This window comes from Vombatus ursinus, unplaced genomic scaffold (genome assembly GCF_900497805.2).
Source record: "Vombatus ursinus unplaced genomic scaffold, bare-nosed wombat genome assembly UNPS02014798.1, whole genome shotgun sequence".
In the NCBI taxonomy this organism is placed as follows: domain Eukaryota; kingdom Metazoa; phylum Chordata; class Mammalia; order Diprotodontia; family Vombatidae; genus Vombatus; species Vombatus ursinus.
In genome coordinates this window covers 47638329-47655840 of record NW_020954576.1, presented here as the reverse complement: position 1 = coordinate 47655840, position 17512 = coordinate 47638329, and the positions used below count along the sequence as shown (strand labels likewise).

Below are 17512 nucleotides of genomic sequence, written 5' to 3'. Positions count from 1 at the left end.
TGAAGACCAGAGGCCAGGTCTTTTGACTCCTAGCCTTGAACCCCTGGACAAGACTGCTATGGCTGCGGGAAAGATATTTCGTTTGGCAAGACTCCCTCCCTTAGTGTAACCTCCAAGCTCAGGGACTGCCGGAAGGTAGAGCTGTGTGGAAGACATCTCATCACCCTTGAGGCAAGGGGACTGCTCCCAGTCAGATATAATTCCAATCATTCTGGGACTGGACACAGGGCAGGCTTCATCTTACCCTAAGGCTCCAATAATGATGAGCTTCAGGTCTACCTTTCTCCTTGGGTCCATGGAGGAACGAGGGAACCTGTGGGAAAAGAAAAATAAGCCACATTTTGGTTCCAGCATCCATTGTAGTCATCCTCACCCAGACCCACTGCCTTCTGATTAGTTGGTTTGAGGTGGCCTGGAACACCTTGCTCTTGGCCCAGAGCTCAGATTGACTTGTTTTCCTCCAAGAGAAGAAAAAGGCCCTGCCTTGACATGGCCACTTTTTGCACTTTTTAAACTAGAGGGGGATTCTGGAGTGTTACTCTTGGTCTCTTGGTCCAACAAACTCTGGGCTCACTAAGGTGACATCCAGGAGAGTAAGGCTGGGACCAAACACTGAAGAACCCCTGACAGCCAGGATTAGGGCAAACTGGGAGTAGAATAAGGGTCTGACACAAGGGCCCAATGACTAGTTCTGCCTTGGAGGTTCTGGGGGTGGTGATATAAGCTGCCCAGTGTTTGTACATTCAATGTGGAAACGCCTCTTCCTCCTTTGCATGCCTTATTGCGGCTCTTCACAAAATGCTAAGATTATTTCCAGGCCTATTGTTTATTTCCAACTCTAAACTCACTCACATACCATCTCCCGGGCCTCCCCCCACCCCCCACCTTTTCATTCTCAGGCAGCTCAATGCAACCTGGACTTGAGGGCCTCAACGGCTTATTAATGTGTCTCCACTGCTGTTGCTCAGGGTGGAGCATGTGGCCAGAAGCCTTTGAGATCTTTAAGCATTTTGTCTTCTGGTCATTTTACATATGGAGACACTGAGGCACAGAGAAGTACAAAGACCAAAGTTATACATATCTGTATAGAGAATCAGCATGGAGGAGTGGGTTTAAATCTAGCTTCTGGAATGTACTGTGTGCTCTTGGAGGAAATCACTTCACCTTTGTGAGTTTTAGTTGACCTCATCCATAAAACGGGGATAATATACCTCTAGGACCACCCTGACAAGCTTATTATAAGGACTGAATGAGATACTAAGACTAGTAATTGAAATTTATATAATATTTAAAGATGTGCAAAGCACATTATATAAATAATCAAGTGGAAATTTTGAAGCAGTACCATGTAGATGTCAGTTATTATGTTATAATTTTTGCAGACTAATAACAGCTAAAAGAGAACTCCAGAGGTCATTGCATCCATTCCCCTGCCCTGGGAGCTATACTGAAACCTTCGAGGCAGCTGAAATACCTAATTTTTTGAAGAAAAATAGCAGAGCCCTCTCCTGTCACTATCCTTGAAGGGAGCAACCCCCATGACAAGTGGTCTAACGACCAAGCTCCCACTAACACCAACATCCAACCAAGTGCCGTGATGGACAGGTGAATCCAGGAGCACCCCATCCCACACTCCCCAACCACTGGCCTTGCTTCCAGCCCAGTCACTGAAGTGATCATTCAGGGTAGCAATTGTTATGGAGAAGGTCTAGCCATCCTCACTAAATGCCTATTAACTGTCACTCACCCATCAGTATAGGAAAGTCAGTCTAATTGTAGGAGCAAGGTCCCCTAAAGGAGGGGACAGAAGATGGCATGTGCCAAGCAAGTCAAACAGACCACCACCTTCCCTTAGGCCTGGATGGACCCTGAACTGAAGAGCCCTGAGAAAAGCGGACTCTACACTCCCTAGATCACAGACCCTCCTTCCAGCCTTACTCCCACAGCCATTGGCCAGGACTCAAGCCCTGTGGAGATGCAGCCTGGAAATTGCTTCTGTAGATACTATAGGCCCTGACTCCTTAGTATCCACAGATCCTGAAGATTTAATCAATCAGTCAACTTTTATTAAGTACCTACTATGTGCCCGGCACTGTTCTAAGCTCTGGGGACACTAAAAGAGGCAAAGGGCAGTCCCTGACCTCAAGAAGCCCATAATCTAAGGACTTGGAAAAGAAAGTTCTAGCTACCAAAGTCCTCGGCACTGTCAAATGGTTCAACATCAGAAATATAGTTTTATCGATGAAAATAACATTAAAGATGTATTACCATCTTCTTTGCCATTGCAACCCAAGGACCATGAGGGCTTTCCATCTTACTTATAGTTGATACCTCCTTTACTTGTTGTGTCTCTTTATTAGGATGTGAGCTCCTTGAAAACAGAGTATTTTTATCCCCCAGTACTTAACACAGTGCTTTGAACGTAGTAAATGTTTAATAAATGCTTTGTTATTCATTCATTCATTTATCATGAATCAGAAAGTATGAGTAGAATCCAGAGTTATGATTGCATCCCTTACTGGAACTGAAAATCCAGCAGTCTAAGGGGTGAGGAAGGAACCCTCTGAAACCCTCCTAAATTCCCCTCCAAACAACAGAAAACTGCCTCAGAATCGGTCTAGGAGCAGAGAAGCATCTTACCAGAGCAGTAGGAAAGGTCTGTCTCACTTGGGTGGGAGGGGAGGGAGGTCCAAGAGCAGCAGGCAGCCTCACAGCAGGGGGCCTAGCAAGGCTCCAAGCCTGGGGCAACCCATCAGTGAGGTCCCACCCCCCACTGCCTCCTGCAAACCAGCAGCCGCCTAGGCAAGAGTACAGTCTGTGTAGTACAGCAAGGCCCCTCCCCAGCGCAAGTCACCAGAATGGCCTTGACCCCATAGCTGACCAGTTCCGAAGACCTACGCAGGGGGCTGGCCAACAAGACCTTGCCCCTGGGGCCGACCAGCAGAGAGACCCTGTTTCCATAGCAACTCATCAGCAGGGCCCCACCCCTGGGGCAGACCAGCAGCTAAACTCCACACCCTGAGGAGGCCAAGAGGGAAGCCCTCCCCACCCCAGTACAAGCCAGAAGAGAAGTCTACCCTCCAGAGAAAGCCAGAAGCTAAGCCCTGACGCCCGGTGAAAGCCAGCAGTAGGACCCAAAGCCCCAGCACAAAAAGCTTGGGACAGCGCAGGACCAGAGCCTAATTCTCATATGAAAACACCAAGTCACAAAGAAGGCAGAAAAATGAACAATAACAAGAAAAAAATCTTGACTATAGAAAGTTACTATGGTGATAAGGAGGATCATGGCATAAAATTAGAAGAGGACAATAGTGTCAAAATGACTGCATGTGAAGCCTCAAAGAAAAGTGTAATTTGATCTCAGGCCCAAAAAGAATTCCTGAAAGAGCTTTAAAAGGATTTTAAAAAGTAAATTAGAGAAATAGAAGAAAAATTGGGGGAAGAAATGAGAGTAATGCAAGAGAATCATGAAAAAAGAGTCAATAGCATGGGAAAAGATATACAAACATTTACCAAGGAAAATAACTCCCTAAAAAGTAAAATTGGCCAAATGGAAAGGAAAGTACAAAAGCTCATTGAAGAAAATAATTGCTTAAAAATTAGAATTGAAGGGGCAGCTAGGTGGCACAGTGGATAGAGCATGGGCCTTGGAGTCAGGAGGACTTGAGTTCAAAATCCAGCCTCAGACACATAAAACATACTAGCTGTGTGAATATGGGCAAGTCACTTAACCCCAATTGCCACACACACACACACAAAAAGTTAGAATTGAACAAGTGAAAACTAATGATTCTATGAGACTGTAAGTTATGATAAAACAAAATTTTTAAAAAGTTAAAAAAATGAAGAAAACGTAAAATTTCTCAATGGAAAAACAAGTGACCTAGAAAATAGATGCAGGAAAGATAATATAAGAATTATTGCACTACCTGAAAGCCATGACAAAAACAAAAAGCCTGGACAACATCTTTCAAGAAATTATCAAAGAAAACTGCCCTAATATATTAGAACCAGAGGGTAAAATAGAAATTGAAAGAATCCATCAATTACTGCCTGAAAGACATCCCAAAATAGAAACTCCCAGGAGCCTCATAGCCAAATTCCAGAGCTCACAGATCAAGGAGAAGGTATTGCAAGCAGCCAAAAAGAAACAATTCAAATATTATTTAGCTACAATCAGGATTACATAGGATTTGGCAACTTCCACATTAAACAACTGGAGGGCTTAGAATATGATATACCAGAAGGCAAATGAGTTGGGATTACAACCAAGAATCACCTACCCAGCAAACCTAAATATAATCTTTCAGGGAAAAATGAATATTTAATGAAATAGAGGACTTTCGAGCATTTCTAATTAAAAGGCTAGAGCTGAATAAAAAAATTTGACCTTCAAACACAAGACTTTTAAACATAAAAAGATTAAAAAATAAGAAAGAGAAAACATAAGAAATTCAATAAGGTTAAACTGTTTATATTTCTATATGGCAAGATGATATTTGTAACTCTTAAGAACTTTATTACTATAAGAGCAATTGGAAGGAGTATATGTAGACAGAGGGTGTGGATGTAAGGTGCCACTGATGGGATGATACCCCCCAAAAACAAAATAAAGGGATGAGAAAGAAAATTGCACTGAAAAAAAAAGGAGAGAGAAGATTGAATGGGGTAAATTATCCCACATAAAAGAGGCATGAAAGAGCTATTATAATGGAGGGGAAGATGGAGTGGAGGATTGGCAGGCAAAACTTAAACCTTACTCTCATAAAAGTTGGTTCAAAGAGGGAATAATATACACACTCAGTTGAATATAGAAATCTATCTTACCTTATAAAGAAGTAAAAAGGGACAGGGATAATAGAGGGGGCAGGAGGGACTGATAAAAGGGAAGGTATATTGGGGAAGGCAGTGATCAGAAGTAAAACACTTGTGAGGAGGGAAAAGGTGGGGGTAAAAGAGAGAGGGGGCTAAACAAGTGAAAAATACCATGAAGGGAAATACACAGTTATCATAACTATAAATGTGAATGGGATAAACTCCCTCATAAAACAGAAGCGAATAGCAGAATGGATTAAAAACCAAAATCCTATAATATGTTGTTTACAGGAAACACATTTGAAGCAGAAAGATACACACAGTGTAAAGGTAAAAGGCTGCAGCAGAATCTATTGTATTTCAGCTGAAGCAAAGAAAGCAGGGGTAGCAATCATGATCTCAGATAAAGCAAAAGCAAAAATAGATCTAATTAAAAGAGATAAAGAAGGAGACTATATCTTGCTGAAAGGTACCATAGACAATGAAGTCATATCAGTACTAAACATATATGCAACAAATGGTACAGCATTTAAATTTTTGAAGGAGGAGTTGAACGAGTTACAGAAGGAAATAGATAATAAAACTATACTAGTGGGGAACCTCAACTTTCCCTCTCAGAACTAGATAAATCTAACAAAAAAAAAATAAACAAGGAAGACGTTAAGAAGGTGAATAAAATTCTGGAAAACTTAGATATGATAGATCTCTGGAGAAATTGAATGGGAATAGAAATGAATATACCTTTGTCTCAGAAGTACATAACATCTGCACAAAAATTGACCATGTGTTAGGACTTTAAAACCTCACAACCAAATGCAGAAAAGCACAAATAGTAAAAGCATAATTTTCAGATCATAATGCAATAAAAATTATATTCAATAATGGACTGGAAAGAGAGATTAAAAATTAATTGGAATTTAAATAATTTATTCCTAAAAAACAAGTGGATTGAAGAATAAATCATAGGAATAATCGATAATTTCACAAAAGAAAATGACAATGATGAGACAATAAAATAGAGAAAAAGCAGATAAATGAACTGGGCATGCAACTAAAAAAAAACCTAGAAAAAGAAGAAATTAAAAACCCCCAAGTAAACACCAAACTAGAAATCCTGAAAATTAAAGGAGATATTAATAAAACTGAAAGAAAACCAGTTTTATGAAAAAAAAACAATAAAATTGACAATCCATTGATTAATTTGATTGAAAAGGAAAAAGAAGAAAATCAAATTACTAGTATCAAAAATGAAAGGCATGAATTCACCACCAATGAAGAGGAAATTAAGACAATTATTAGGAGCTATTTTGCTCAATTATATGCCCATAAATTTGACAATCTAAATAAATAAATGAATACCTGCAAAAATATGAATTACTCAGATTAACAGAAGAAGAAATAAAATACTTAAATAACCCAATCTTAGAAAGAGAAATTGAACAAACCATCAATGAACTTTCTAAGAAAAAATCCCCAGGACCAGATGCATTCAGAAGTGAATTCTACCAAACATTTAAAGAAAAATTAGTTCTAATACTATATAAACTATTTGGAAAAATAGGTGGAGTCCTATCAAATTCCTTTTATGCCACAAATATGGTGCTGATGCCCAAACCATGAAGAGCCAAAACAAAGAAAGAAAATTATCAATTTCCCTAATGAATATTGATACAAAACTTTTAAATAAAATACTAGCAAAGAGATTACAGCAATATATCACAAGGATTATATACTATGACCAGGTGGGATTTATACCAGGAATGCAGGACTGATTGAATATTAGGGAAACTATCAGCATAATTGACCATATCAATAATAAAACCAACAGAAATCATATGATTACTTCAATGGATGCATAAAAACCCTTTGACAAAATACATCACCATTCCTATTAAAAACAGTTGAGAACATAGGAATAAATGGAGTTTACCTTAAAATAATAAGTAATATTTATTTAAAACCATCAGCAAGCATTATCTGTAATGGTGATAAGCTAGAAGACTTCCCAATACAATCAAGGGTGAAGCAAGGATGCCTATTATCGCCTCTATTATTCAATATTGCCCTAGAAATGTTAACTCTAGCAATAAGAGAAGGAAAAAAAATTAAAGGAATTAGAATAGGAAATGAGGAAACAAAACTATCACTCTTTACAGATGATATGATGTTATACTTAGAAAATCCTAGAGAATCAGCTAAAAACTTCTTGAAATTATTAACAACTTTAGCAAAGTTGCAGGATACAAAACAAACCCACATAAATCATCAGCATTTCTATATATTACCAACAAAGTCAAGCCACAAGAGATAGGGAAATTTTACTTAAAATAACTGTAGGGAATATAAAATACTTGGGAGTAAAAAATACTTGGGAGTCTATCACCAAGACAAACTCAGGAGCTATATGAACACAATCATATAACACTTTTCACACAAATAAAGTCAGATCTAAACAATTGGAAAAATATTAATTGCTCATGGGTAGGGTGAGCCAATATAATAAAAATGACAATTGTACCTAAATTAATCTATTTATTCAGTGCCATACCAATCAAACTATCAAAAATTATTTTATAGAACTAGAAAAAAATAATAACAAAATTCATCTGGAAGAACAAAAGCTCAAGGATATCAAGTGAACCAATTGAAAAAAAATGTGAAAGAAGGTGGTCTAGCTATACGGGATCTCAAACTGCATTATAAAGTGGTAATTATCAAAACAATCTGGTGCTGGTTAAGAAATAGAGTGGTAGATCAGTAGAATAGAGTAGGTACAAATTACATTATAGTAAATGACCATAGTAATCTAGTATATGATAAACCCAAAGATCCAAGCTTTTGAAACAAAAACATCATTTGACAAAAACTGCTGGGAAAACTGGAAACACAGTATGGTAGAAACTAGGTATAGAATTAGACCAACATCTCACACTGTATACCAAGATAAAGTCAAAATGGGTACATGATTTACACATAAAGGGTGATACCATAAGCAAATTAAGAGAGCATAGAATAGTTTATTTGTCAGATTTATGGATAAGGGAAGAATTTAGGACCAAAGAAGTTATAGAGCATTACAAAATATCAAATAGATGATTTTAATTATATAAAATTAAAAAGTTTTTGCAGAAACAAAACTAATGCGACTAAAATTATAAGGAAAGCAGAAAACTGTGGGAAAATTTTTTCAACAAGTATCTCTGATAAAGGCCTCATTTCTTAAATATATAGATAACTGAGTCAAATAAGTCATCCCTCAAATGATAAATAGTCAAAGGATATGAGCAGGTAGTTTTCAAACAAAGAAATCAAAGCTATCTACAACCATATGAAAAAATGCTCTAAATTACTATTGATCAGAGAAATGAAAAATAAAACAACTCTGAGGTACCACCTCATACCTATCAGAGTGGTTAATATGACAAAAAAGAAAAGTGTTGAATGTTGGAAAACTGGGACACTAATGTACTGTTGGTGGAGTCGTGAACTGATTCAATCATTCTGGCTCTCCAATTTGGCACTATGCCCAAAAGGATAAAAAAACTGTGCACACACCAGCAATACCACTGCTAGGTCTATATATCAGAAGACATCAAAAAATAAAAGAGAAAAGGACCCATTTGTACAAAAATATTTACAGAAGCTCTTTTTGCGGTGTCTAAGAATTGGAAACCAAAGGGATGCCCAACAATTGGGGAATGGCTAAACAAGCTGTGCTATATGATTATAATGGAATATTATTGTGCTATAAGAAATGACAAGCAAGATGATTTCAGAAAAACCTGAACTGATGCATAGTGAAGTGAATAGAACCAGGAGAACATTGTACACAGTAACAGCAACATTGTTCGAAGAAGAAATGTGAATACTTTAGCTATTCTCAGCAACATAGTGATCCAAGACAATTCCAAAGAACTCATAGTAAAGCATACTATTTGCCTCCAGAGAAAGAACTGGTATTGATCAAGTATAGACTCAAGCAAGCTATTTTTCATTTTTTTTTCATTTTTTTTCTTTTATTCGAGTCTTCTTATACAAAATGACTAATATGGAAATGTTTTACATATTTGTACATGTATAATCTTTATCTGATTGCTTACCATCTCAGGAAGGGAGGAGGGTAGGGAGGGAGGGATAGAATTTGGAACTCAAAACTTTAAATAAAAATGTTAAAAAGTTGGAAGAAAAAAAAGGAAAATCCAACAGTCCATTCTTGCTTGTCTATAATTGGACCTCTCTCCACTATATCATTTTGCTTTTTAAATACTGTGATACATGCTAACAACAATGATGATGATGATGATGATGATGATGATGATGATGATAAAGAAAATAACAACTTACATTTATATGGTTAAGAAAGACTTTCTCTTTGAAGATCTAATTTGATTCCTACAATAAATTTGCGAGATAACCAGAACTGGTATTATTAACTCTGTTTTGCCAGAAGGATAATCCAGAACAATAGATGATATCCTCATTTCTATTCTGCTCTACAATGTATAAACTTGGATTTGAGTCCTAGCACAACCACTTATTGTGTGATAACAAGCAGCCTCATTGAATCTCAGTTTCCTCATCCACAAAGAAAACCCCAAAATGGGGCCATGAAGAGTCGGACATGACTAAAAACAACTGAACAATGACATGTTAACATGTAACAGGCTTATTATTGTTTTATCAGTTTTAATTTTTAATAGGTAAATATCAATACATAAATAAAAGATCTTTGGGGTCCTCAATAATTTTTAAGAGTATAAGGAGTCCTCCATGATGGGAAATGCTATCTACCTCCAGGGAGAGAACTGATGAACTCTGAGTACAGATTGAAACATAGTCTTTTCACTTTCTTTCTTTTTCTTTTGGTGGTTGTGTTTTGTTTTGTTTTGTTTGGTCTTTTTTGCAACATGGCTAATATGGAAATGTTTTGCATGACTTCATATATATAACTGGTATCAGATTTTTTGCCTTCTCAATTGATGAAAGAGAGACAGGAGGGAGGGAGAGAATTTGGAACTCAAAATTTTAAAAAATGAATGTTAAATGTTTTTATACATAATTGGGAAATATTTAATGAAATAAAATATATATTAAAAAAGAAAGTACCATTATAATTTTTTTAAAGTGCATAAGGGGTCCTGAGTCCAAACAATTTGAAAACTCCAGATTTCTAAGTACTAAGAGCATAAAATAGAGATGAGCTTCCACACAGGAGTTTCCTTAATCCAATGAAATCATAGGTTTGGACCAAAAAAAAACAGTCGTAGAATTTAGAGCTGAATGGTACTTTGGAGGACATCTAATCTAGCTCCCTAAATTTATGGATGAAGCAATAATTTTTGTTGGTTTACACATTTGTTTATTTATTAATTGGGATATTTCCATTAGAGCCAATCAGGTCAAAGGTATTGGTTTGGTCTTCATGCAGGCCAACTGCCCAGAAAAAGCTCTGTCCCACAGCCACAGGTTGCAACTTCAACCTAGGTCAAGTTTCTCCCAAGTCTTGGTCCTGGGCCATGGGAAGGACTGGAAAAGTAGGGGAAAATAACCCACTGCTTGTGGAGTGATGGGTCTTGAATATCAATTATGACTTGGGAAAGAGGCTCAGGAATCTATGTAGACTGTATCCTGAGGACACTTGCCCAACAGGATGCCCTGGCCAGCAAAGCATCGGGAAAAACCGAGAAGGTATTGGAAACAAAACAAAATGTTCCCCTGCCTTGTGTATAAAACTATGGGGAAATCTGAACTTGGAACACTCCATGAAGTTTTGGCTACTTTAGCTCCCAAAAGACCTGCAGAGTTGGTGGATAGCCAGAGAGGGGCATTTAAAATGATCCAAGGGATAGGGCCTGAGAGTAGGCTGGGGTGGGGAGGTCCTTGCTGTATGGAAGCTTCTCCTTCCTTTGAGGGAAGGGAAGACATGACCTTGTTCATCTTTGGATCTCTTCTCATCACAATGTCTCACACATCAAGCAGTCAGTCAATGGGCACTTGCTGTTCGTCCTTCATTCTTGAAGAGGACCATGACATCAGGGAGGTAGTACTAAGTACCAGGGACACAAAGAAAGGCAAAAACTGGCTTTGCCCTCAAGGAGCTCACATTTTAATAAGGGAGTCAACATGTAATTAACTATGTACATTATGTAAATAACTATGTACCCAGTGTAAATAGAAGGTGAAGCCAGGGGAGGTAGGTGGTTGGGGTGAAGAGCTAGAACATTCCAGGAGTGGAGGACAGCCAGTACAGGTACATGGAGTGAGGAGATGGATCAGAGGTGGGATTTGAACCCAGGTCTTCTGATTCCAAAACCATCGTTCTTTCCACCGAACCTCACTGCCTCCATGTTAGCTGTATGATCATGAGTAAATCAAGGAACCTCTCAATGCCCCAGGCAACTTTTTTAAAATGATAAGTTACAGATAAGTTGCTGATCTGCATTCCTGAAGGGGAGAGCTTTCTATGCAGACAAAATCACAGCTCTGGAAACTCACCCTCTCCCCACCCCAAGAGTTTGCATAGTGAAAGTATAATCTTTAAAAATAATGAAAATAATAAGCCACCTTTATTTAACTCTTTAGGGTTTATAAAGTACTTGCACCTTGTAAGCTAGGAAGCACAAATGTCATTCTCATTTTGCAGATTCAAGTCAGATTTGAATTTAGGTCTTTCTGACTCCAAGTCCATTTGTGTTCTATCCACTGTGCTAACTTTTTGTGGTTCAATTGTTTTAATCATGTCAACTCTTTGTGACCCTACTTTGAAATTTCTTGGCAAATACTGGAGTGGTTTGCCATTTCCTTCTCCAGCTTATTTTACAGATGAGGAATTAAGTGACTTGCCCAGGGTCACATAGTAAGTGTCTGAAGCTGGATTTGAACTCAGGAAGATAAGTCTTCCCGATTCCAAGTCCAGTGCTCTATCCACTGGACCACCTACCTGCCCAAGGCAGAATTGTGCTAGAAGGTCTTTAAAATTCTGATAGTATGTCACTAGCCTCCCAATGATCCCACAATCAAGATAGCTCCAGGTATTCTCTCTAGCAGTCTCCCATTCTCTCTGGAATTATCTCCCTCCTTAAGTCTAACTACTGACCTCTCTGGCTTCCTTTAAGGACCAACTAAAATCTCATCTTCTACAAGAGCCTTCCCCAACCCCTGTTAATTTCAATGCCTTCTCTCTTTTAATTACGTGTTTCTTATTTATCCTGTATATAGCTCACTTTGTTTATATTTGTTTGCGTGCTGCTTCCCCCATTAGATTGTTGTAAGCCTCTTGAGGGCAGGGACTATCTTTTGCCTCTTTTTGTATCCCTAGTGCTTAACACAGTGCCTGGCACACAGTAGGTGCTTAATAAATGTTTGTTGATTGACTGATAGGTGATTCTAAACTGCTGCCCCAAATCAGGCAACTCACACACCAGCATTATTATGAAGAAGGACAATAATAGCTCATTTTCCCCTTTCCCACCCAAAGTTATTTAGGAAGTATTTTGTGTGTATGTATATATTTACACATATATACACATACATATAAACATACATATGGGAAAGGGGAGGGAGAGAGAAAGAGAGAGAGAGAGAGAGATTCAGTGATAACACTACTAGGTCTGTATCCCATAGAGATCATAAAAAAGGGAAATAGACTCACATATACAAAAATATTTATAGCAGCTCTTTTTGTGGTGGCAAAAAATTGGAAATTGAGAGGATGCCCATCAATTGGGGAATGGCTGAACAAGTTGTATTATATGAATGTAATGAAATACTATTGCGCTACAAGAAATGATGAGCAGGCAGACTTCAGAAAAACCTGGAAAGACTTATAAGAACTGATGCCGAGCAGAACCAGGAGAACATTGTACACAGTAACAGCAATAATAAGTGATGATCAGTTTTGATAGACTTAGCTCTTCTCAGCAATACAATGATCCAAGACAATTCCAAACGACTCATGATGGAAAATGCTAATCACATCCAGAGAAAGAACTATGGAGTCTGAATACAGATCAAAGCATACTGTTTTCATATTTTTTTGTTTTCTGTTTTTTTCTTTCTCGTGGTTTTTCCCCTTTGTTCTGATTTTCTTTTCATGGCATGACTAATGTGGAAATATGTTTAATATGATTGCACATGTATAATCTGTATCAGATTGCTTATTGCCTTGGGGAGAGGGGAGGGAGGGAAAAAAATTTGGAATTCAAAATCTTATAAAAGTGAATGTTGAAAACTATCTTTACATGTAATTGGAAAAAATAAAATACTATGAAGTGAAAAAAAATCTTTTTACCCCTCACACACTCTTCAATTCAGTGACACTGTTCTCTTGTTCCTCAAACAAAACACTTTATCAGTCTCCTGACTCTGGGCATCTTTAGCTCCCATGCCTGAAATGCTTGCCTTCCTCATCTCTGCCTCCTGACTTTCCTGGCTTCCTTCCAGCCCCAGCTAAAACCTCACCTGCTACAGGAAGCCTTTCCCACCCCCCTTAATTCTAGAGCCTTGATTATTTCCAACATAGCCTGTATGTCACTTATTTGTATATAGTTGTTTATATGTCATCTTCTTCATCAGACTTTGAGTTTCTCAAGGGCAGCAACTGTCTCTTTGCCTTTCTTTGTATCCCCACTTAGCATACCGCCAGGTACCTAGCAGGCACTTCGTAAATGCTTATTGACTGACAGGCACCAACATCTGGGAGATGGTGGGAAGGCTGGTCAGAAAAGGCTTCACTTAGGGCAGTGTTATGCAGTATATTTATGTGTTCATTTCTTATCTAAAGAGACAAGTACAGCAGTCTACATATCACATGCAAATTAATAAATGTTTGTTGAATGAATAAGCGTTGGATTTTTCATTAAAGGATTTGGGTTTAAATTCTGCTTTGTTGTTGTTTCATCTAGTCTGACTTTTTGTGACCCCATTTGGGGTTTTCTTGGCAAAGATACTGGAGTGGTTTGTCATTTCCTTCTCTAGCTCATTTTACAGATGAAGAAATTGAGGTAAACAGAGTTAAGTGACTCGACCAGAGTCACAGAGCTAGTAAGTGTCTGAGGCCAGATTTGAAGTCAGGAAGATGAGTCTTTCTGATTCTAGGCCCAGCACTTTATCCACTGCACCACCTAGTTGCCCCTTTAAATTCTGCTACCAAAGAATTAAACTATATCGTAGTAAAATTAAATTCTACTACAACATATGTGACATTGAGCACATCACTTAATTCCTCAGGGTTTGGGTTTACTCATTTATAAAGAGGAGGATGGAACTTGGATTGGGTGACATCTAAGGTCCCTTTCAACACCAGATTCTATCAGGAAGCAGACTAGAGGCTAGGCCGCTAAAGTGTTGGAGCCAGGATTTTAACCCACATCTCCTGACTCCAAATGCAGCCCTTTCTTATGAGAGAAGCAGCTGTTGCTCATTTCTTTGCTTAGCTCCTTGCTGGGAGTCAGTGGTGACCTTGTAAAGCCTTATCCATTCCACATGCCTGAGCATTAGCAGGGCTGACTCAGACACAAAGAGTCTTACCCTAATGAAGGACACTGGGTGGCTCACTCTGCAGAAAGTCCTGCCAGAGCTGGAACCCACTGAGGGCCCTCTTCCAATAACCTCTTCTCTTGCACCTTCCCTTCTAGCCCAAGCCGTCAGAGGTAAACTGATGACTCTGTCAAGAGCCAGAGGGTTCCCTCCCAGCAGAGAGCAGGAGTGGGAAGTGAAATCAATGAATATTTACAAAAATATGTAATAATAATACATAATATGTATTATTATAGAAGGGAAAGGTGGGAAAGGTGCTAGTTTAGAAGGGGAAGCGTGGTCAGGAAGGGAAGCCCACCGTGCCTTGGGGAAGTCAGAACACAGACACGGCAGTCATTGGGTCGGTCCTCTTTTGCCCTGCCTTCTCCTCCGATGGGAATCATTTACCTGGATTAACCCTTCTTAGGATAGGAACACACTCTCTCACCCTCAGCCCTGAGCTGTTTTCTCTTCACCAGGAGTTGCCTGAAATTGGACACTATGATATTTTGGAGCTCTCAGGTCTGAAAAGAAACTAAAATAGGTGGTACCTACCATTATTTTTAAGAAATCAGTGAAATTCATGGATAACAATGATTATTTTGAAGATTAAAAATTAGTCAAAACACCCAATCTCTCCCTTTTCCTTCCTCCATTTGCAGTGAGGGTCAGACAATACTTAGTGGATTAGCACTTAATGTTCTCTGCTTCCTACATTTTAATTTTGTCTCCTCACTTAGAGTGTAAGTTCCTTGTGGGCAGGGACCATGGGTTATAGTTTTAGTCCTGGAGTTCTAGAATGTTAGAGCTGGAAAGGACTTCACAGGCCACCTGGTTTACCCTCCTTGAAAGGCAGTATGGTGGGAGAGTGCAAAGAGAACTGGACTGGGGGGTAGGAGAGACCTGAGTTTGAATCCTGCCTCTCACCCTTACCAGTTGTATGACCATGCATAGCGTCACTCAATCTCTTTTTTCTAAAATGGGGTTATTTAAGTATTCTATTTCCTCTTCCACTAATATGGGCAATTTATATTTTTGTAAATATTCATCGATTTCACTTAGATTATCAGATTTATCATTTCATCTCTCAGTCTATTTCTTCATCTATAAAGTGAGGATAATGATATTGTGAATAATGATAATGACTCTGGTGAAGTTTGGATTCAGTCAGAGGGCCACACCTGAGGACCTAGAGGGCCACAGGTTCCCCACCCCTGCTTAAGAGTATAAGTATTAGTTAGAACTGGAAGGGACTTTACAAGTGATCTGGTCCAGACCCCTTAAGGGTCCCCATGCCACAGTGGATTGAGGGGCTACCTCTGACAATAATCGCTAGTTAACCTGGGAAAGTTGCTGAATCTTTCATTGCCCTAGGTAACTCTCTAAAATTGTAATTCATAGCCAACAAACCAGTAAAGAATGCCTTACACCCATAAAAACACATATCTGGGCCAAAAAAATCCCTCCAGTCCTAATACCCTATAGTAATCAACTCACAGTCCTGTTGCCAAGATCAACTGAAATAACTTATGTAAATCATACTGAATACCTTAAAAGGGAAGAAACATAGTGTAAAGAATAAAGCATTAGCTCAGGAGTTAGATGACCTCTGTAAAAATCCTACTGTGTGACCTGGGCAAATCCTTGGCCTCAGTTTCCACATATGTAAAATGAGGGATTTGGATTAGATGGCCCCTGGGGTCAATCCCAAGTTTTAAATCTATGATCCCATGAAAACAGTACATGATTTCTAGCTAATTTTTATTTTCTCTAAAATGAGAAAAGTGGGACCCAGAGAGGGAAGGTGACTTCCTAGGGATCTCACAGCTAAAAAGTGATGGTGCTGAATGCGAGGCCAGGTCCTTTGACTTCTAATCTAGCACCTTTCCCATTGCACAATGAATCATAGAATAATAGAGTTGGGAGGGAATGTGGATGCCACTGAGTCCAACAATAACTGATTAAGCCAAAGGAATGAATCTCTAACTGTGGAATTTTAGGACCTGTGACAGCACCTGGGAAAGGGGGCTTTTTGGTGGCTAGCAGGGTGGATGACAGCAGAGGGTGTGGGGCAGTAGGTGTGCAGCTCCCCACAACTGTAGGGCCCTTTCTATTGTGTGTGTCCCAGGGGTGAGTGAATAAAAAGTGTAAAAAGAAGAGCAGGGGGCCTCAGTGCTTCTGGTCAGTCTCCCTGTAAGCCTTGCTCTGTTAGATGCCCAGATTCCTGACTCAGCAGTTAGGTCAAAGCACAACCCTGACAACTTCAGGAGGGATCAGGCTGTTGCTTCCTGCTTAGGAACCACAGCCCTGTTCAGCTCAGCTCAAGCTTAGCCCCGTGCTCTCCCTGAAAAGGAAGGAGTTGGGGGTGGGGAGGGGAGAGCCCAGCAGTGCCAAAGCTGTTTCTGAAACATCTGCCCTGGCAACTCTCGCAGGGACCAGGCATTGTTTCTTTAGGGAGGGTATTTTTGCCAACGCCTTTGTGGTTGGATCCAAACCCCTGAGCACCCAGGTTCACTCTAGTTCCCCTTCGGGAAGCTGGGATAGACCAAGTCAGACAAACAGACAGACGGACAGACTGACCGACAGACTGACACGCGGACATAAAACCAACATGTTACTCACAAGCAGGCGGTGGCTGTCCAGGAACTCGGATCAGGGCAGTCACGCTGCCCAGGGAGGGGGCTGTGAGGCTCCGGGAAGTCAAGGGGCCATGCCTAGTCCTTCAGGGATACCAGAGGAGGGAAAGAGATTTGGAAGGAAAGAAGCAGGAAGATAAAATAAGACAGGACACCTCCCCCAACGGAGTTTTTCCCCAATTCCTCTCGTGCACAGACATGGGGAAAATTGCAAAAGAGGCTGAGTCCGATGACATCAACATCGTGGGCGGAGGGGGAGAGCCAATGTTCTTGGTTGCTGCTATTCGGTCCCTGGAGAATAATTTCATTCAAAAGGGAGTCTGGGGGTTTGAGGAAGTGAACCTGCAACATGGGGCAAGTGGGAGCCCTGTGCGTGTTATGTGTCTGGTGGGAGAAAGGGTTAGGGAAAAAGTTATCCCATGGGCGCTGGGGGTGGGGAGAATGGCTTCTTGAGTTTCCACAGAAACTTGAGTTTCCACAGAAAAGATCCAAAGACTTACTTTGCCTCTGCAGTTAGAACCTACCCAAGAATTTGGAAACGTGTC

General features: G+C 39.6%; 1 protein-coding gene across 2 annotated transcripts in view; it reads right to left on the bottom strand.

Moving 5' to 3' along the window:
- The window catches only part of RAB7B (RAB7B, member RAS oncogene family), a 61971-nt gene extending 44791 nt beyond the window's left edge, over positions 1-17180 (bottom strand). For both annotated transcript variants that reach the window (XM_027871224.1, XM_027871223.1), the window contains exons 1-2: positions 16954-17180; positions 245-313 (exon numbers count right to left, since the gene is read on the bottom strand). In XM_027871224.1, the coding sequence (XP_027727025.1) occupies positions 245-297 (53 nt within the window). In that variant the 5' untranslated portion in view covers positions 298-313; positions 16954-17180. The remainder of the gene's footprint in view (positions 1-244; positions 314-16953) is intronic.
- Positions 17181-17512: the final 332 nt, after the last annotated feature.